Genomic DNA, 20135 nt, shown 5'->3' with positions numbered 1-20135 from the left:
CCCTGGAAAAGACCCTGATGTTGGGAAAGATGGAGGGCACAAGGAGAAGGGGACGACACAGGACGAGATGGTTGGACAGTGTTCTCGAAGCTACCAGCATGAGTCTGACCAAACTGCGGGAGGCAGTGGAAGACAGAAGTGCCTGGTGTGCTCTGGTCCAGGGGGTCACGAAGAGTCGGACACGACTAAACGACTAAACAACAACATACACTTTCTCCGAGCCATGCATCCTTTTATCATCTCACCTCTGACTCACCTTTTCTCCAAACTAAAAAGTCCCAAACACTGTTTTTCATAGGGGAGTTGCTTCTCCCACTTAATCATTTTGGTTGCCCTTTCTTTAATCTTTACCCATACCACAGGATCCTTTTTGCGGCAAAGTGGCCGAAACTGTACACTGCATGCCCTTGCCCACATGATTCTCTTGAGAGGTCAGCTGACATCCACAGAGATAGAATCAAAGGCTCATCTGGACCAGGTTTTCCCCAACTTGGGTCTCCAGCTGTTTTTTGACTACAACTCCCATCATCCCCAGCTGGCAGGCCAAGTGGTCAGGAATGATGGGAATTGTAGTCCAAAAACAGCTGGAGACCCAAGCTGGGGAAACCCTGATCTAGTTCAACCTCCTGTGTTGTCATTTTCCAGTTGGCGGGTAGAATCATTTCAACCCAACATTGGTGCTGTGTTTCCTGAAACAAATGAAGTAGGAATTCCTCTCCAGCTACTTTCACAACTGCAACTCAGTTCTGCACAGCCTCATCTCTTCTGATAATAAATTTATGTTCTGGAAGAAGCCAGCTTTCCTCCACCAGATCATGTGACAGGGCTAATAAAGGCGATCAGCAGAAGGACCAGAATGACTGGATGCGCCAGGTGCCACTGGAGGCAAAATTCATTAGAGGGAAGAAGCTCGTTAGTGAAGTTGTGCCAAATTACAAACAGAGAACGAGAAGGATCTCAAGGTGTTTTAAGTACATTTACTGTGATTTATCTGCAGTCTTCTCAACGGGCCACCCTGTAACGAAATTCTCCAGGCTGCTCGCGAGAAGGGGATTTAATTAAAACAGGTTGAATTGAAACGAGGGTATGATTTTTAATGCATTTTTAACATATCGTGCCAGTTCAGGTTCACCAAGGACAGAGAACTTCAACCCCCTGAAAACGACACAAACACACAATTCCCATTCCCCAGGGAAAACGCTGACTGCCAGACCTTGTCCAAACTTACGGAATCTTAGAATTGTAGAGTTGGAAGGGCACCCAAAGGCCATCCAGTCCAGCCTTCTGCAATGCATCACAACTAAAGACTTAATAATAATAATAATAAAATAATAATAATAATAATAATAATAATAATAATAATAATAATAATTTATTTATATCCCGCCCTCCCCAGCCGAAGCCGGGCTCAGAGCGGCCAACAACAACAAAAGCAACATAATTCACATAAAAGCTTAAGAGCTTAACATCAGCCCTGCTGGATCAGACCAAAGGGCTCCCATCTAGCCTAGTATCCTGTGCACACAGAGATGGCCCCATGGGACATCCCCACTGGAGATTCCCAGCAGCTGGTAGAATTCAGATGCATCCTGAGTTAATTGGAGCTGGGCTTCCACCTTCCTCTGTGCATGCCTCTCCAAAAAGGAGAGCTAGTGGTTAGGGCTGAGGAACCAGACATCGTTATGCTACAAGCCTCATCAGCCATGCTGGCTGCTCCAACTGCAGCTGGAAAGCTACAGGCCTGGATGAGAGCCAGGACTCCTGGGTCTCTCCTCCACAGGGTGCAGCCAGGGAGCCAGGCTCAGCAAATCCAGAAATTCTGCATGCAAGCAGCATCTTTGGGTATGGTGCTTGCCCAGTGGGCATTTTCCTGTCAAGGATTGGGGAGAGCTGCCTGCCTGTGTTTGAGACGCTTGTGCTCCAAGCTTGCTGCTGCCCACCTGCCCACCTCTCTTCCCTGTCCCTACAGCATATGAGTGGGCCTTGGGAGTGCAGAGTTTCCAGTTATTGTAGAATTTGAAAAGATTCAGGAAAGGGCAACCAAAATGATAAGACACTTGGAGTGGCTCCCCTATGAGGAAAGGTTGCAGCGTTTTAGTTTAGAGAAAAGATGAGTGAGAGGCGAGATGACAGAAATTTAGAAAACGATGCATTGCGTGGAGAAAATGAACGAAGACTTTTCCTCCCTTTCTCCTAACACTAGAACTTGTGGACGTCCTGTGAAGCCAGATGTTTGAAGATTCAGGACGGGTGAATGGAAGTACTTCTTCTTGCAGTGGGGCTGCCCTTGAAGCTGACCCAGAGACTCCAGCGGGTGCAGAATGCCGCAGCAAGGCTCCTTACGGGGTCCTTGCTGCGGGATCACATTCATCCAGTGCTTTACCAACTGCACTGGCTCCCGGAGGAGTACAGGGACAGGTTTAAGGTGCTGGGTTTGACCTTTAAAGCCCTATGCAGCCTAGGACCCACATACCTACGGGACTGCCTCTCCTGGTATGCCCCACAGAGGACCTTAAGGTCCACAAATGACAACATTTTGGAGATCCCAGGTCGCAAAGTGGTTAGATTGGTCTCAACTAGGGCCAGGGCCTTTTCAGTACTGGCCCCGACTTGGTGGAATGCTCTGTCACAAGAGACTAGGGCCCTGTGGGACATGACATCTTTCCGCAGGGCCTGCAAGACAGAGCTGTTCCGCCTGGCCTTTGGTTTGGACTCAGTCTGACTCTTATGTTGCCCTCCCTTTATGGTCTTGATCTATCGGCTACTTTTAAAATGAGGCTGCATTTTAATTTGTTTTTTAACCTGTATTTTAAATTGGGGTGTCCTCCCCAATTATGTTTTTACTGTGATTTTATTGGTGTTAGCCACCCCTGGCCAGGGAGGGTGGGGTATAAATATATTATTATTATTACTATTATTATTATTATTATTATTATTATTATTATTATTATTATTAAACTACGGAACTCACTGCCACTGGAGGCAGTGCTGGCCACCAACCTGGGTGGCTTTAAAAAAGGATGAGGCAAAATCCCTGCAGGAGGAAAAGGCTATCACTGACTTCTAGCCACAATGGCTATACTCTGTCTCTTCTGAAGACCAGTTACTAAAAACTACAGGAGAGGAGAGGGCTCTTGTGCTTGAATCCTGCTTGGAAGTTTCCCACTGGGGCATCTAGTTGGCCCCTGTGAGAACAGGAGCCTGGCCTGACCCAGCAGCCTCTCCTTAGGTTTTCTTCTCACCCAACAAACCCCTGCAATTGTTGTTGCTTTTGAGAGACAGAGAGAAAGAGATCCCTTAATGAAATTGGCAGCGCCTGTCACTTTCCACCTGTTCCAAGCCTGAGGCAGATTGTACAGCTTGATTAATTTTATGTACGGGAAAAGGAGTGTGCTGGGCTTATTTTGGCCAGCAAACTTGCCTGCTTTCGGGACCGGGGTTTAGCTTCCCGCATCGCCAAATGACAGCTGAAAAACAGTGCCTCTGAGGTTGAGCAGAGTGCATTCCCGCCATTAAGATCACCCCAACTTTCCCCCATATCTCTGGAATAAGGGGCCAAAAGTCCAATGTTCACCTAGCCCGAGCACATCTCCTGTTTTCTACAAGTTAGGTGCTGGAGGGAAGGGGAGGTTTTTCTGTTAATCATGCACCTCAAGGCTTGGGCAATTCATCAGCTCTTAAGTAGTCTCCTGCTTAATGTCGTCCTGCCAAGAGACCTGGTCGCCTGGGGGACGAGGTGGGCCTGTGGCTCGCTAGATGTTGCTGGACTCCCAGTTCCCATCAGCCGCAGCCCGCCAAGGCAATTGTCAAGGGAGATGGGAGTTCAACAATATCTGGAAATTTAGAGGCTCCTCACCCCTGCTGTACATAAGAGAAGAGCCTGCTGGATCAGGCCACAGGATCAGGCCACAATCCAGTCCAGCCTCCTGTTCTTACAGCGGCCAAACATGCCCATGATGGGAAACCCACAAGCAGGATTTGTGTCCTGTAGGCGACAGAAGTTTCTATAATGCCTGCTGTGCACGTCTGACGGAAGCAGTATAATGGGGAAGGTGGTTTAGTGTGTTCCAGTGTGACTTCTCCTTCACTGAATGGTTGGGTGTGCAAATTCTGTACCAAGACCAGTTGGTTGTTGCAATGTACAGGGGTTTTAGAGCCTTCCATGAATCGGCTTGTTCTGGATAATTTGTTCTTGGGAGGGGAAAGAGAGTCTCCAAACCGAACCCCTGGACCCCCGGTTTTGCTGTCTTCGCTCTGCAGCAATACTTGTTCTGTTTAAAGGGAGAATTGCTTCCCCACCCTGTCCCAAAGCTGAGGCTCCAGATCTGGGCCTGACCCTGCATTTCATGCTTGGAGCGCAGGAGGCTGGCGGTGCTCCAGCCCTGCTCCGACGCTCCTTCTCCCAGCTAGTCGCTCTGACTCCTTCCTTCTCAGAGATGCCTCGGCGGCCCATACAGGAAGAGACAGGTGCCACTGCGTGCACAAGGCTGCCAAGGGTGGCATGATGGGGCATGCAGGCATAGGGCCCCACCCCGGGCACCGAAAGGGGCAGGTGAGCAAGTTGGATCACAGCGGCTTTTCACGCCACAGGCAGAGCTTAGCAGCCTCTCTCGGAGTGTTCCTAACAGGGAAAAAGTGTGATGAGCAGGGCTTCAGCTTTGGTAGGAGTGATACCTAGTGGTTAGAGCAGGCATGGCCAAACTTGGCCCTCCAGCTGTTTTGGGACTACAACTCCCATCATCCCTAGCTAAAAGAACCAGTGGTCAGGGATGATGGGAATTGTAGTCCCAAAACAGCTGGCGGGCCAAGTTTGGCCATGCCTGGGTTAGACAAGGAGGTGTGCGAATCAGCATGCTGGGATTGTGGCCTGCTTTAAAGGCCCTGAAGGGGGTGATGGACCCCAGCTGCCTCCTGTTCCTTGCGCAGCAAAAGACGGAAATCCAGCGTCTGGCTCATACCTTCCCACCAAGAGGGCGCTTGTGCTCAGATCTTGCTTGCAGGTTTCTCATTGGGACATCTGATTGGCCACTATGAGAACATGATCCTGGACTAGAAACCGGGATGGCTTCTGTAAATTTGGGAATGTCCCTGGAAAATAGGGACACTTGAAGGGACTGTTAATGGGATGGGATGAGAAATGTGTGCACCTTTCAGTGCTTGTTGGACTCAAGCTCCCATTATCCCTGACCATTGGCAGGGGATGATGGGAGTTGGAGGCCAATGACATCACAGGCTTCCTGCTGCTGCTGTGGGTTGGTCACACTATCCTGGCCAGCTCTGCCACGCAATCTCAGAAATGATCCATTCCATATTTTGTTGCTGTGGTTCAGGAACCCACTTGCCCCCGCCCCATACTTCAGGGATGGGTCACCTGCGTTCTCCCAGGTCTTTATGAACTCCCATCAGCCTCAGACAGCAGGGCCAGTGGTCAGGGATGATGAGATCTGTAGTCCAATAACATACCCCCCCCAAAAAAAACGCTCCACCCCTTAGTTGCGCAACTGCAAAGACTCAGGAAATTGTTCCGTTGTTGTTTTTTGTAATTGAATTACATTGTTTTGCACCAGCTTAGCTGTATTATAATCCGCTTTGTCAAGGCTGTTTGCTTTGAGAATATAACTAAATAAATAGCATCCACACACTGATCAAGACACCTGTCTCTTGTTTCTCAACTGTAAAATACACAAAATATTTTCTGCATGCTTAATTCTTTGATGGATGGTGTCATCCGAAAAGTCGCTTCAGAGTCAGTTGGCTTCCTTTGACTTGTGTTTAGAGATCTCCGGCATGGCTTCGTTGGAACTGCAGCTTGTGATCACAACAGTGGGGCTACATGCCAGGGTTGTCATGAACCTCCCCCTGCCATGCTCTTGTGCAGTTTTTGAACTGCTGGATACAAAAAATGACGTTATAGACATCACGAGGGACCCTAGTGGGAGGGCAAGGACCACCTTATTACCATTGCTACTACTCTGGGCGCTGTTTCTGGCTGAAGAGCAAGATAAATAGACAAAAATAAAAATAGAAATAAAAGCTTTTGCTGGCGTCACTTTGGGTTGCACATAAACCAGACTGGTGCCTGCAGCTTAGGATAAGCTTTGCAAGAGGATGGCTGTACGAACTGGAGGTTTAGAATTGACAACTAGAGCGAGTCATCTCCTGCTTCCTGAATCCAACAGCTTTGCTGAATTTTAGCTAAGCGTGAAAGCTCTGCAGCTTTGTAAGGGGAAATCAAAATTCCAGAATTTGCAAAGCATTTCACTTCCGAATTGCTCATATATCACTGACCTGTCCCAGCTACAGTATTGCAGTGATTGTGCGGAGGAAGAGATTTGGGTCCGAGAAACCAAGGGCAGGTGCTCAGAGGCTATAGGATGAGCAGGAAATGTGTGTGGATTTTTTTTTTTTTTTAACAATGAAAGGCTCTGTTTAGGGTCCCATAAAATGTATACACCACTTGATTATTTTTTTAAAAAATGTGGTTTACAAAAGAGAGAAAACAATGAAATTGTCAATAAGAAAAATGAACAACAAGAATATAAGACTTTCAAAAAGCTAAAATAACAATAGACTAAAACTCGAATCAGCTAAACAGCTGGGTGGGCTTCTCCAAATGAAAATGTTTTTAGAAGATGCTGAAAAGAGTACTGTACAGAGATATCAATAGGCAGGGAGTTCCAAAGTTTAGGTAAAAAGGTAAAGGGTAAAGGGACCCCTGTCGTGGCTGACTCTGGGGTTGCGGCGCTCATCTCACTTTATTGGCCGAGGGAGCCAGCGTACAGCATGACTAAGCCGCTTCTCCCCTTCTGATCGGCAAGTCCTAGGCTCTGTGGTTTAACCCACAGCGCCACCCGCGTCCCTGAAGTTTAGGTACTGCCCCACTAACGGAGTCCTTACAAATGTGAACAGGCTGGTATTATGTGGAGCAGTGCCAGTGTACATGAGGGGCAGTTTTGGAGAGAGTCTTCATGTACTCATCTTTTCCTTCTTTAATTACGGCCAATGGATAGCCCAGTAAAACCAGGGGGGGCCTTACTGTCTCTTATTCTTCTTCCAGCCTCCCCTTTCGCCACCAAGGCCAAGCAGCTGCGCTTGCGAAGGGATGACTTTGAGATCCTGAAGGTGATCGGACGAGGGGCTTTTGGCGAGGTAAGTGCCAGTGGGGGGCGCTGTCTTTGAGGGGGACATAAAAACACCTGTCTTGCGAGGATGGGCATTTGGACCAGGGCTGCCCCCACTCCCCACTACAGAATTTTGAAGGATGAGACCGCACCCTCCCCTTCCCTCTCTGAAGCTTTTGCTGGAATAAATTTGATCCAGGAGAATTCTTTTTAAGTTTACGCAGGTGTAAGTCCCATGGGCATATTCCTTATGGGCGAATACCTGGGATGGTGGCCCTTCGTTCTTTTAAGTTCAGAAAGGGCAGGTTCTGAATTGATCTGCAAAGGAAGGCATCCTTTTTCCAAAATCCCAGGCGTTATGAGACCCTCAGCCCCACCCCACAGGGTCTGGGGGAGGCAGAGGGATATTTCTGAGCCTAAGGTCCAATCTAATCTTACTGGCTATTGCCCAGTCACACTGGCAAAGATGGGCCAGAGGTTTTTGCACCAGAAAGCACGATGGTCACTTTTTAAAACAGTGTACTCAGTCATGGACAATCGGCTGTGCTGTAATGATGACCCAAAGTCTGCCACCAGAGTAGGCTGGGGAGAAAATGGGTGGTGGTCTAAGTGTCCCCCCCTCCCTCTGTACCAGGTGGCGGTTGTGAGAATGAAACAGACGGAGGAGGTTTATGCCATGAAGATTCTGCACAAATGGGAAATGCTGAAGAGAGCAGAGGTATGCGCCCCCCCCCGTCATGTGCCAGGCCCTGTTGGAGAAGCATCTTTCAAGGCTGATGAGTACAGAGCCTTGGGGGGGGGGTCGGGTCCATTTAGCACAAGGGTGGGGAGCCAGAAACGAAAAATAAAATGAGTTCCCTTTGGATCTTAGCTCCTTTCTCTCTGCCTTTTCCTCCCTGCAGACGGCTTGCTTCCGGGAGGAGAGAGATGTGCTGGTCCGCGGGGACAGGCAATGGATCACCACCTTGCACTTTGCCTTCCAGGACGATCACTACCTGGTGAGCCTCATCGCACAACACAGTGCTGGGGGCTCTGAGAGAAATGGAAAGGGGGGAGATTTTTCTATCGGAAGGCATCATCCCATCTTCCTCAACTTGGTGACCTCAAGGTGTTTTGGGCTGCAAGGGTCATTGCCCCTGATTATTGGCCCTGGCTGGCTGGGGCTTCCCAAAACATCTGGAGGGGCACCAGGTTGGCAAACACTGCTCTCAGGTCTTGGAATTATAGCAGAGGGTACCCCCAAAGGTCATCCAGCCCAGCCCCCTGCAATGCAAGAATCACAACTAAACTGAAGAGTCCCTGGCAGGTGGCCATCTAACCTTTGTTTCGGAGATTTTCCCCAGCCCTCCGCTCTGGTAAACTGGAGATGGCAGAGATTTGAACCCAGGACCTTCCTCATTTGCAGGCAGCAGAGAGTCAGTTGTTGTGTGAGCCCTGCTGAGCCCTACCCCCCAGCCCACCGTTCTTCTGTAATTCACTCCTCCTTTCCGCAGTACCTAGTGATGGATTACTACGCAGGAGGGGACCTCCTCACCCTCCTCAGCAAGTTTGAGGACCGCCTGCCTGAGGACATGGCTTGCTTCTACCTGGCTGAGATGGTCCTGGCCATCCACTCCCTCCACCAGCTCCAATATGTCCACAGGTAAGTTTGCCTGCCTGGCTCTGGAACTGGCAGGTAAACGCCCTCCTGCCTCAGTTTCCTCACTCCCAAAATGGGGAAGAGTGGCATCTGGTCTCCCTACTAACCCCAAGTGGAAGTAGAAGATATTGGAATGCAGGCAGAGTTTCCTCTTCTCTCCCATTTATCTGTGTCCGGATTCAGATCTTTAGAGGCCTTAAGCACTTAAAATATTTTGGTGGCCCCATATATATCTAATTCAAAATATATACAATCATAAGATTTTATTTTTTGAAATGAAACAAAACCTGCAGTAAGGTGGAAAATGATGTTTATTTTTGTGTACTTCCACTTTACTTATATTTGAGATTTTTTATCCTTTTTCTAATTGCAAAATCTTTGATCAGATCCTCAAACTAATCTTATGTCACACATCTTCTTGTATGCTTAGTTGAGACAAGGCCTCCAGCCTTCCTTGTTGCAGTTGTTTTGTTGGGACTTTTAATAATCTTCCAAGTGAGAAAATGAACACCTAGCTGAGCTATTTGTGACTATCAACGTTAAAATTCCTGTAATGGAAAAATTTCTTCCCTTGATGCCCTAAGCACATGCTTATTTTGCTTAATGGTTAATCCAACCATGGCTTTCATCCCAGCCTGCCAGACTCTCCTTCCTCTGGAAGACAGAAGTGGGGCTCTTGGGGTCCCTCCTGGCCCCCAGACCCTCAATGAGCCCGTTTCAGGCCCCGCCCCTTCTGGCCACTGACCCCCAGCGCTCTTGCTCACCACTGTGGCTCCCCCCTCTGCATGCAGGGACATCAAGCCGGACAACATCCTCATTGACACCAACGGGCACATTCGCCTGGCCGACTTTGGCTCCTGCCTGCGCCTGCATTCAGATGGCATGGTGAGTGTTGGGGGGGGGGGCTGAGAATCGCTAGGCCTGACTCTGACCCTGACCCTCCTGCTTGGGTGCAACATGTGGTGAATGGTCCTTGAGGTGTGGTGACCCTCAGACCCCCAATCTAGAGGAGGTTCATTTATTTATTTCCCAGCTTTTTCTCCAAGGAGCTCAAGGTGGAGCACACCATTCTCCTCATTTAATCTCCACAACAACATTCTTGTGAGGTAGGTTAGACAGAGATGCAGGGACTGAGGTCAAGGTCACTCCAGTGAGCTTCATGGCTGAGTGAGGGGATTCGAACCGTGGTCTCTCCCAGGTCCTAAGAATTGTCTGGTATAAACCAGGGGGCAGCAAACTTTTTCAGCAGGGGGCCGGTCCACTGTCCCTCAGACCTTGTGGGGGGCTGGACTATATTTTTGGGGGGGGGGGAATGAACGAATTGCTATGCCCCACAAATAACCCAGAGGTGCATTTTAAATAAAAGGACACATTCTACTCATGTAAAAACACGCTGATTCCCGGACCGTCTGCAGGCCGGATTGAGAACCCTAACCCTGGGCCTTAGTTTGCCTACCCATGTCCTAGTCCGACCTTCCAACCACTACATCGCACTGCCCATTGGGGAACGATGCAGCTGAGCTGGAGTCCAGATTTTCTCCCTTCTCTGCCCCCCAACCCCCAGGTGGAGTCTTCTGTGGCTGTGGGGACCCCCGATTACATCTCCCCAGAGATCCTGCAGGCCATGGAGGACAGGAAAGGGAAATACGGCCCCGAGTGCGACTGGTGGTCCCTTGGGGTCTGCATGTACGAGCTGCTTTTCGGGGAGACCCCGTTCTATGCCGAGTCCTTGGTCGAGACCTACGGCAAGATCATGAACCACGAGGTGAGTGGGGCAAAGCAAGGTCAGAATGGGGTTGGGGCAGGTAGCAGAGCAAATGGGAGAGTTGGTGGTGGGCCTGTTTTCCTAATGCCTTCTGTGTGTGATCTTTGGATACGGCTGGGGAGGGAGGAGGAGGGTTGATCCCTCTGTTGGGTGGGCGGGAGGGGCCGCCGAGGTGAAATGCCACTTTGGTTCAGGGGTGCCATCAGGTGGGGAGGACTATAGGGCAGAGACCTGGGGCTTTACTTAACAGCCCCAAACCACAGGTAGGTGGCTTTATGAGGTTTAGAAGGAAGTGAATTTACTTACTTACTTGCCTACCTACCTACCTACCACCTTTACCCCTCACCCACTGTGAAGCTCAAAAGCGTGGTGCATGTTGTTCTCCTCCTCCTCATTTAAACCCCCCCCCAACAACAACCCTGCGAGGTAGGTTAGACAGAGATGCAGGGACTGAGCTCAAGCGCATCCCCCAGTGAGCTTCATGGTGGCAAAAGTAGGAATTTGGGCCCTGGTGTCTCTCCCAGGTCTTAGTCTGACCCTCTAAAGCAGCCTTTCTCAACTTGTGAGTCCACAGATGTTGTTGAACTACAACTCCCCTCACCCCTAGCTAGCAAGGCCAGAGCTCAGGGGTGATGGGAGTTGTAGTCTAACAACATCTGGGGACCCACAGGTTGAGAACCACTGTGACACTCAGACACATGATCTCTCTGTTTTATTTTTACATTTCTATCCCTTATTTCCTCTGAAGAGCTCAAGGTGGTATACTTCGTTCTCCTCTGTCCCATTTAATCCCCACAACAACAACAACCTTATAAGGTAGGTTAGGGTTGAGAGGCAGTGACTGGCCCCAAGGGCACACCTAGTGAGCCTCATGGCTGAGTGGAGATTCAAACCAGGGCCTAGGCCAACATTCAAACCACGACACCACATGTTATTGCTGTCTCAAGACCAAAAGGCCAGGGATGGGAAATGACTCCCTTACCCCCTGCTGCCCTCCTCTGGCTCAATCTTTGCTTTTGCTCCTGGGGGAACACATTCTTTGGCGCCAGGTGGAAATTCTAAATAGATATTCCTACCCTTTTATTAAGTTTGTACGCTGTACTTCCTCCCAAAGGAGCGTAGGGAAGTCAACATCAAAATGTTAAAAGGATACAATTCAGAATAAAACAAAACTCAATCTCAGGGTCACAGGTTTGAGTCTCATGTTGGGCAAAAGATTCCTGCATTATAGGGGGTAGGACTAGATGACCCTCATGCCCCCTTCCAACTCTATGATTCTCTGAAAAACCTATTTCAAACATTCAAAAACACTGGATAAAGACATAAGAAGGATCAGGACAGTGGCCCACCTACTTCAGTATGCAAATTTATTTTCAGTTCCCAGCAAACACTACCTCAGGGCATTTTTATATGCCCTCCTTGCCCCCACAAGCGTGGAGGATGCCTGTTACCTGCTGCACCTCCTGATTCCCCCTTGGCATGTCTCACACTCAGGACCACCTGCAGTTTCCGACGGACATCACCGACGTCTCAGAGAGTGCCAAGGACCTCATCCGAGGGCTGTTGTGCCGGCAGGAGCTGCGCCTGGGCCAGAAGGGCATTGAGGATTTCAAGCGCCACCCCTTCTTCAAAGGCATCGACTGGGACAACATCCGCAAAAGCCCCCCACCCTACTTGCCTGAGGTGGCCAGCCCAGCCGACACATCCAACTTTGACGTCGACGACGACATGATCAAGGAGTCGGTATGGGAGGAGCTTGTCTCACTTTTAGGGCTGTTCTAATACTGTGGTACCTTGGGTTAAGAACTTAATTCATTCCGGAGGTCCGTTCTTAACCTGAAACCGTTCTTAACCTGAGTTACCACTTTAGCTAATGGGGCCTCCCGCTGCCGCCACACGATTTCTCTTCTCATCCTGAAGCATATTAACCCGAGGTACTATTTCTGGGTTAGTGGAGTCTGTAACCTGAAGTGCCTGTAACTCGAGGTACCACTGTATAGACATTATACGTGGGGCTGCCTCTGAAGGCGTCTTGGAAACTTCAGCTGGTTCAGAGTTCAACAGCCAGGTTGCTCACCCAGGGAAATACTGTCTGAGTATATAACACCAATCCTGGCCCAACTGCATTGGTCACCTGTTAGTTTCCGGGCCCAGTTCAACATTGCTGGTTTTTCCTATAAAGTCCTCTGTGGTTTAGGACCCCAATACTTCAAGGACCACCTCTCCACATAGAAACTGACCCAGACCCTGCAGTCATCATCTGAGGCCCTTCTTCATGTGCCCCCTCCACCAGAGGTCCAGAGGGTGGCAACACGAGAACAGGGTCTTTTCAGTGGTGGCTTCTTATTTGTGGAATGCTCTCCCAGGGAGGCTCATCCGACCCCATCATGGCAAATCTTTAGGTGCCAGGCGAAAACATTCCTCTTCAAGCAGGACTTTGGCTGTCAGTGGTCTATAGCCTTTTAAAGTGTGTTGGTTTTAATATTTTCCCTGCGCTTGTTGTTTTGTTTTTGTAAAAACACCTGTGGCAAGAGCAGGCATCATCATCATCATCATCATCATCATCATCATCATCATCATCATAATGTGCAAGGGTGCATGCTGATCATTTCACAGCCATAACAGTGCCACCCATGCCCAAGAGGGGAGGTGCCGCAGATTCAGGAAAATCCCAACGGTTGCAGAAGTATTGTTGTGTGTGTCCCTTGAAGTTCCTTCTAACCCTGCGATTTTATCAATTTTTCCCTTCCTTCCTAGGAGACACTTCCGCCTGTATCCCACGCTGCTTTCTCTGGCCACCACCTGCCTTTTGTGGGATTTACCTTCACTTCTGGGAGGTGTGTGGAGTCTCCATTTTATCCTCACACATTTCAGTATGTGCGGTGGGATTTGGGGCTGAGGGTGGTGGGTGGGATCTGACAGGGAAAGTGGCTTGAGGTCCCCCTTTGTAGCTGAGAGAGCATTTGAACCCTGGATTTGACCATCCCCAGCTCAGCCTTCTAACTGCTCCTCCTCAATCTCAGCTCTGGCAGACGTGAAACCTTGCCAATTTGTTTCACTCACCCTCGTTGGTTGTTTGCCCGAGGCTTGCCAAGTTCATGCAAATGTATGCAAAACAGACAAGGGCCCTGACCCTGCAACCTCCTCTCGTTGTCCCCTGCAGTCTCCTCTCTGAGAGGCACCCGGCCTCCCCCTCCAGCACTGCCCGCCTAGAGAAGAGAATCCGCCACCTGGAACGGGAGAAAATGGAGCTGGCCCGGAAACTGCAGGGTACTTATTTGCCACATGCCACATCTATCTATCTATCTATCTATCTATCTATCTATCTATCTATCTATCATCTATCTATCTATCTATCTATCTATCATCTATCAATCTGCCTGTCTGTCTGTCTGTCTGTCACATTTCTGGGAGTTGTAGTTTGGTAAGGGCGCTGCGAGTCGGTAGGAGACTGCTCATTCCCCTCCCGGAGCCACAGTTCCCAGAGGGGTTTAACACCCCAGTGAACTCTGGGAATTGTAGCTCTGTGAGGGAAATGGTGAGGTTTCCTCACAACTCCCAGCACCCTAAAAAACCGCAGCTCCTAGACTTCTTTGGGGAGGGGGGAACCATGGCTGTTTAAAGTGGTACTCATGTGCCTTAAGCATACTGTGCAGTGGGGGGGGGTGTCTAAATTTCAAGTCTAGTTTGGCCCTGAATAATGCCTTCAAAATAGCCGTCGACTGACTCAGGAAGGACCTGTCTCTCACTGACAGTGAACTACAATGGCTCTAAAAGCCAAGATGGGGATATCTGAGCTACAACTCCCATCGTGCTTGGCCATTAGCCATGCCGGCTGGGATTGTTGGGAGCTGGAGTCCTGCCACATCTGGAGGGCCAGAGGTTCCCCATTCCTGCTCTGTGGGTTTCAGAGGCTTGGGGGCAGGCAGTGGGGGAGGGATCTATCCTGTTCATGGGCTTCCCTTCGGAGCATCTGGAGGCTGGGCTAGGCAGACCGTGGAGCTCACATTGTGTTTTTCCGCCCTTATGTCACCCCTGTGCAGATTCTCTGGCAAAATCCCCCTCCAAGACTCTGGCCAAGGACTCTGAGTTCAGGAGCCTCCAGAACGAGATGGCAGCTTTGCAGAAGCAGTTGGCAGGTACCTGGGCACTGGTGGGGCTTTGGGAGAGGCAAGGCCTTCTCCTCCTATTCCTCCCTGAGCTCTTAAGGGCACAGGGGGCAGCCTGCCCTGTCTTTAGGCAGAGGGAAATGACCCTCTCAGGTGCATAATTATTATTTTTACTACTACTACTACTCCTCTTATTATTAATTGCTTAGACCCCACCCATCCAACTGGTTTGCCGCAGCTACTCTGGGCAGCTTCCAACATGATAAAAACACAGCAAAACATCAAACAATAAAAACTTCCCAAGACAGGGCTGCCTTCAGATGTCTTCGGGAAGACATTTGCCCCGTTTGGTAGGATCGCAGAATTGTAGCGTTGGATGGGAACCCGGGGGTCATCTAGTCCAACCCCCTGCAGTGCAGGAGCCACAGCTAACAGATCCCTGACGCTCTGGAGGAGATGGGCTTAGAAGGTCACTGGTGCCGGCAGCTGGAAGGGAAGGGGAGGGGATCTATAGATTGCATCTGGGGCTCATGCACCTTCCCTTCCAGAGAATCGTTTGGAGAGCGACAAGGTTCAAAGGCAGCAGCTTGACCGGGTGGAATCGAGACAGGTGAAGACCCTGGAGGAACACGTGAAGATTCTGGAGCAGGAGAAGAATGAAGCACTACAGGTACCGTATCCCACCTGGGCCCACTGCGGGGGACCTGGACCGTCCCATCATAGTGAGACGGTAGTTTCAGCCAAGGAAAAGTATTGTCTGTTCTGCCAAAGAGAGCCCAGGAGCTCCCAGCCTTCAGATTCCGCAAGCGGGGGACAGTCACTCCCTCTAATGACCGCAAGTGGGGTGTGGAGCCAAAATGGAGGACAAGGGGAAACTATCAGTATCCTCCGGGGAGCCCCAGTGTCTGTTGAGGAGAACCAAACATGTGAAAAAACACTTGGGGACACCCAGAAGAACTTAAAAAGGACTGAGCATTCTTGTTGGGATGTCAGAAGAATGGGAAATGGGGAGTGGAGAGTCAAAAGGAAGGAATGGGTGGCCGGCCTGTCGAACAGGAACCAGTCCCCTTAGTGGGCAAGGGTATTCTGCAACATTTTGTTGCAGGTTTCACTTCTTACAAAACGCCCCTCTGTCCTGAATCTTCACCTGAAGAGGTGCAGTTTACATTGTTCCCATTTCTGTAGCTGGCAAATCGAGGCTGATTTGCATGTTCACTAAAACATGGTCATTTTAATAGGATTTCATGGCAAACGCTTTAGCCATGGGAGGAGAATGAGGGGATTCCGCATCATAAGCAATAGTTTTTTGGGGGAGATCTTTAAAATGAGGACTAGAAACAGTCCCCCTTTTTTGCGTTACACGAAGCGTGTTCATTTTCGAGCTTCTGAACATTTTGAAGAAACTGGCTGATTATGTTCCAGTAAGCTAGAGACTCAGATTCAGCCCCCTTCTGAAGGGAAGGCTCTCTCTCTCGGAGGCTTGAGCATGTGGGTCCAACTTCTTCTATTTTATTTATATATTTCCTTTATATAACCCACCTTTTCTGCACGGAGCTCAGGCTGGTGCCCATGGTTCTTTCCCTCCTCATTTAATCCTCACGACACCCCTGTGAGGTAGATCAGGCTGAGAGGCAGTGACTGGCCTAGAAGGACACCCCCAGTGTGGAGATTCGAACCCTGGTCACTCCCAGGTCCTGGTCCAACACTCTAACCGCTACACCACCACTGTCTCTTTTTTGGGGTGGCAGGATCTGGCCAAGGCCCAGGAGCAGCTCCAAGCTCAGGCCTGGGAGCTGCAGGAGGAACAGCTGCAGCACAAGGACACCTCTGAGGAGCTGCAGAGTGCTGAAGCCAAGTGCGGGGAACTGCGAGCCCAGCTGCTGAGACACTCCCGGCAGCTGCGGGAGCGGCAGGAGGAGACGGAGGCAGCCTCGCGGAGGGTGGAGGGGCTGCGCAAGGAGCTGGCTCGCTCGGAGAGCGGGCGCAAAGAGGTACCCCCACATTTTATTTCGTCGTTCGTTCCCTGCATTTATATTCCTCCTTTCCTCCCCAAGGAGCACCAGGTAGCGTACACAATTCTCCCCCCCCTCAAATAATCTCCACCACAACCCTGCGAGGTAGGTTAGGCCGATGGGAGTTGTAGTCCAAAATACCTGGGAGAACACCATTTGTGATTCTTAGATCCTGCATTTATTTTTATTTTGGGGCCTGATTCAGCAGCTAGGCTCTTTTTAGGGATAGTTCAGTTGGTTAGAGCATGGTGCTTGCAACGCCAAGGTTGCAAGTTCGATCCCTATAAGGGAAAGCTGCATATTCCTGCATTGCTGGGGATTAGACTAGATAGGTCTCTCCCAACTCAATGTTATTTATTTATTCATTCATTCATTCATTCATTCCCCAGTCACTCTGGGCAGCTCCCAGCAGAATTATTATTATTATTATTATTATTAATAATAATGTGATAAAACATCAGACATTAAAAACTTCCCTGAACTGGTGCGGAGGGTTGTGGAAAAAACTTAAAAATAGGGATGCAGAGATGGGGAGGTAAGGGGAAGCCCGAGAAATAATGTTTATGAAAAAAAGGATTTGAAACTATACATGTTTATATGTTTTTGTTTGTTTATGTGTGTATGTTGCTTTGTTTGTTTTTATTTTGTATTGGAAAACTAATAAAAAATTTTATATAAAAAAATAACTTCCCTGAACAAGGCTGCCCAGATAGTTGTTTATTTCCTTGGCATCTGGTGGGAGGGCGTTCCACAGGGCGGGTGCCACTACCGAGAAGGCCCTTTGCCTGGTTCCCTGTAACCTCACTATGATTCTTTAGGGCCGTTTCCATAGATGCTAGATGTTCTTAGGACATATATCGCATGCATGCATGAAGGAAACTCTGAAGGAAGCCACTTCCTGGGCCTCTGTAGCCTCAGAAGCTGCTTGGGGATGGGGAGTAGCGCAGTAAAGACCCCAAAAATCTGGGACCCCAGACCTCCTTCCCCCACCACAGTCAGGTAGCATCTACAGTCAAGTGCTTCTTCCCCTTTGTAGCTGGAAGCTCGGATTGAGGGTCTCATGAACGAAGTCTCCAAGCAGCGGAAGGGGAGAGAGAGGGCCGAGCAGCAGCTGAGAAGGCTGAAGGAGGAGCAGGAGGAGCTGAGGGTAAATACAGCTTGACAAAGTGGGGGAAGTGGGGAGGGAGATGCCCCACTGTAAAGAGGGTCATCATGCCAGGGGGGCATGGCAAAAGGCGGAGGGATGGGTCCGTTCCTGGCTTGTGCCAGTTTTGCATGTAGGGGCAGAAGAGGCCCAGTATTGTCAACACTGACTGGCAGCAGCAGTAGCAGCAACAGCTCTGCAGGGTTTTGGGCAGAGGACATTCCCTGCCCTCTCTGCAAACGCCAGAGGTGGTTGAACTTGAGGCCTTCTGCATGCAAGGCAGATGCTTTGCCCCTGAAATCTGATGGCCCTTTCCACGTCTTTATTCCATCTCATTTTCACTCTGTCCTGTCTTGTTTCCAATGCACTGCAAAATCCCACCTACCTCCAAATCACCAAAATTCAAGCTTTGGGAATATGCATTTCAACCTAAAGGGTGCATTTTTGAACACATTCTATGCAACAACAACAAAAAGTGCATTGGCATATGCAATTTGGTACTTTTTTTGAGCCAAGAACTGTGCTGCAAAATTTGGAGAAGTGCAAAAAAACCCCAGAAGGCTACCTGCATATCTTTGCATTCCTCTGGGGAAAGAGGTCCAGGTAGGTTTGCATCTGCCCTCCTCTCCGAATGACTTTGCTGCCCCCTGCAGGTGAAACAGAACGCGTCCTTCTTCCTGGCCTCTGGCTCCAGGAGATCAGGAAGTGTTTCCTATACCACAAAGGAGGAGGTGAAAGGCCTGCGGGAGGCGCTGCAGGCCAGGGAAAGGCAGCAGGAGGCCTTCCGAGCTGAGATTGCCCAACTCCAGGAGCAGCTGGAGAAAGCCAAGGCTGAACGGTGAGGAGAGGGAGGGATCCGCTTGGAAGTGGGGTGGCAAAACGAAAATGGAGTGCAATGGGTTGGTCAGAACAAAGGAACAGGAAAACTAGGATGGCATCTATTTTGTTAGGCCACAGGCCACAGCAGAATAAAACAGCAAAGCATAACCCAATATAAACTTCCAGAAGGCTGCAGAAATCACACTTGAAAACAGAACATTCCTGCATTGCAGGGGGTTGGAGTAGATGGCCTTTGGGGGGGGACCCTTCCAACTCTGCAACTCTGTGATTCTCTGAACATAAAGATTAATAATAATAATAATAATAATAAATTTTCTATTTATACCCCGCCCTTCCCAGTTCAGAAAACCGGGCTCAGGGCGGCTAACAACAAATTTAAAACAATTGATACAACAAAAAACAGCATAAAATACAGTATAAAACGTGATGCATAAAAGATATACAACTCTATGATTCTGTGTCCCTGAAATAAACAAAGCTTTGCTTTAAAAACAAATAAACATTACTAAGCGGAAGAGAAGATAAAAATCTGACAAGTGGCAAAATCAGTAGATTTTGTCAGGATGCAGTCGTACTCTTGTGTCTTTTTACCACAATGCCATCTTCACCGGCCAAAAAAACATGATCCTGGCGTTTCCATTATCTGCAAATGGTGTATGGGGAACAGGTTATCTAGTGGTAAATGGGAACTATGGGCTGGGTCCAGGCTAAGCTCTCTTTGCATTTAGTTCCCATGGGAACAAGTGGGGCAGCTTAAGTCAGCCTTCTCAAATCTGGTGCTCTCCAGATATTTCGGACTACCACTTCCATCAACCCCATCTGAATGATGGGAGTGGTAGTCCAAAGCAGCCTTGCTGGTTGGGGTGGATGGGAGTTGTAGTCCAAACGTTCAGGGGGAGTGCTGGGCTAGGGAAATCTGGATCCAACCCAAAGAGACCACATTCTTAGGTTCGCTCCCCAGCTCTGAGTTTGGAAAAGTGACTCTCCATCTCTTGTAGTGGTTAAGAGTGGTGGACTCGTAATCTGGGGAACAGGGTTCGATTCCCCGCTCCTCCACCTGCAGCTGCTGGGTGACCTTGGGCCAGTCACACTTCTCTGAAGTCTCTCAGCCTCACTCACCTCACAGAGTGTTTGTTGTGGGGGAGGAAGGGAAAGGAGAATGTTAGCCGCTTTGAGACTCCTTTGGGTAGTAATAAAGCGGGATATCAAATCCAAACTCTTATTCTCTTCTTCTTCTTCTTCTTCTTCTTCTTCTCTCTCTCTCTCTCTCTCTCTCTCTCAATCTCTCTGATTGCCTTTCCTTCCTAGTTGGGGAAATCTGGATCCAAAGGACTGGCACAAAGAACCACACAGTTTGCTGCCCAGGGAAGGTGTCAGTGCCCTGCATTTTGGAGACCAGGTATGCATACATTTACCTGTGACTCTTGGCATTGTGCCCAGGGATGCAGCCTGTAGACTGTGGCTCCTGCAGGCTGCTTCTCCAGAGCCACACACTTCTCAGGTGC

At 49.4% G+C, this 20135-nt stretch overlaps 1 protein-coding gene across 3 annotated transcripts in view; it reads left to right on the top strand.

Annotated features, from left to right (window-relative positions):
• CDC42BPG (CDC42 binding protein kinase gamma) overlaps positions 1–20135 on the top strand; it is a 53273-nt gene that overhangs the window by 11770 nt on the left and 21368 nt on the right. For all 3 annotated transcript variants that reach the window (XM_081842411.1, XM_081842410.1, XM_081842409.1), the window contains exons 2-16: positions 7058–7149; positions 7756–7839; positions 8024–8119; positions 8615–8763; positions 9552–9645; positions 10325–10525; positions 12020–12268; positions 13283–13362; positions 13689–13795; positions 14569–14664; positions 15183–15304; positions 16383–16625; positions 17683–17793; positions 18444–18628; positions 19939–20029. In XM_081842411.1, coding sequence (XP_081698537.1) covers positions 7058–7149; positions 7756–7839; positions 8024–8119; positions 8615–8763; positions 9552–9645; positions 10325–10525; positions 12020–12268; positions 13283–13362; positions 13689–13795; positions 14569–14664; positions 15183–15304; positions 16383–16625; positions 17683–17793; positions 18444–18628; positions 19939–20029 — 2000 coding nt within the window. The remainder of the gene's footprint in view (positions 1–7057; positions 7150–7755; positions 7840–8023; positions 8120–8614; positions 8764–9551; positions 9646–10324; positions 10526–12019; positions 12269–13282; positions 13363–13688; positions 13796–14568; positions 14665–15182; positions 15305–16382; positions 16626–17682; positions 17794–18443; positions 18629–19938; positions 20030–20135) is intronic.

The sequence above is a fragment of the Podarcis erhardii genome (genome assembly GCF_964252035.2).
Source record: "Podarcis erhardii genome assembly, chromosome: 15".
NCBI classification, from domain to species: Eukaryota; Metazoa; Chordata; class Lepidosauria; order Squamata; family Lacertidae; genus Podarcis; species Podarcis erhardii.
Note: the sequence above shows the minus strand (reverse complement) of the source record. Positions and strands in the feature narration are given on the sequence as shown.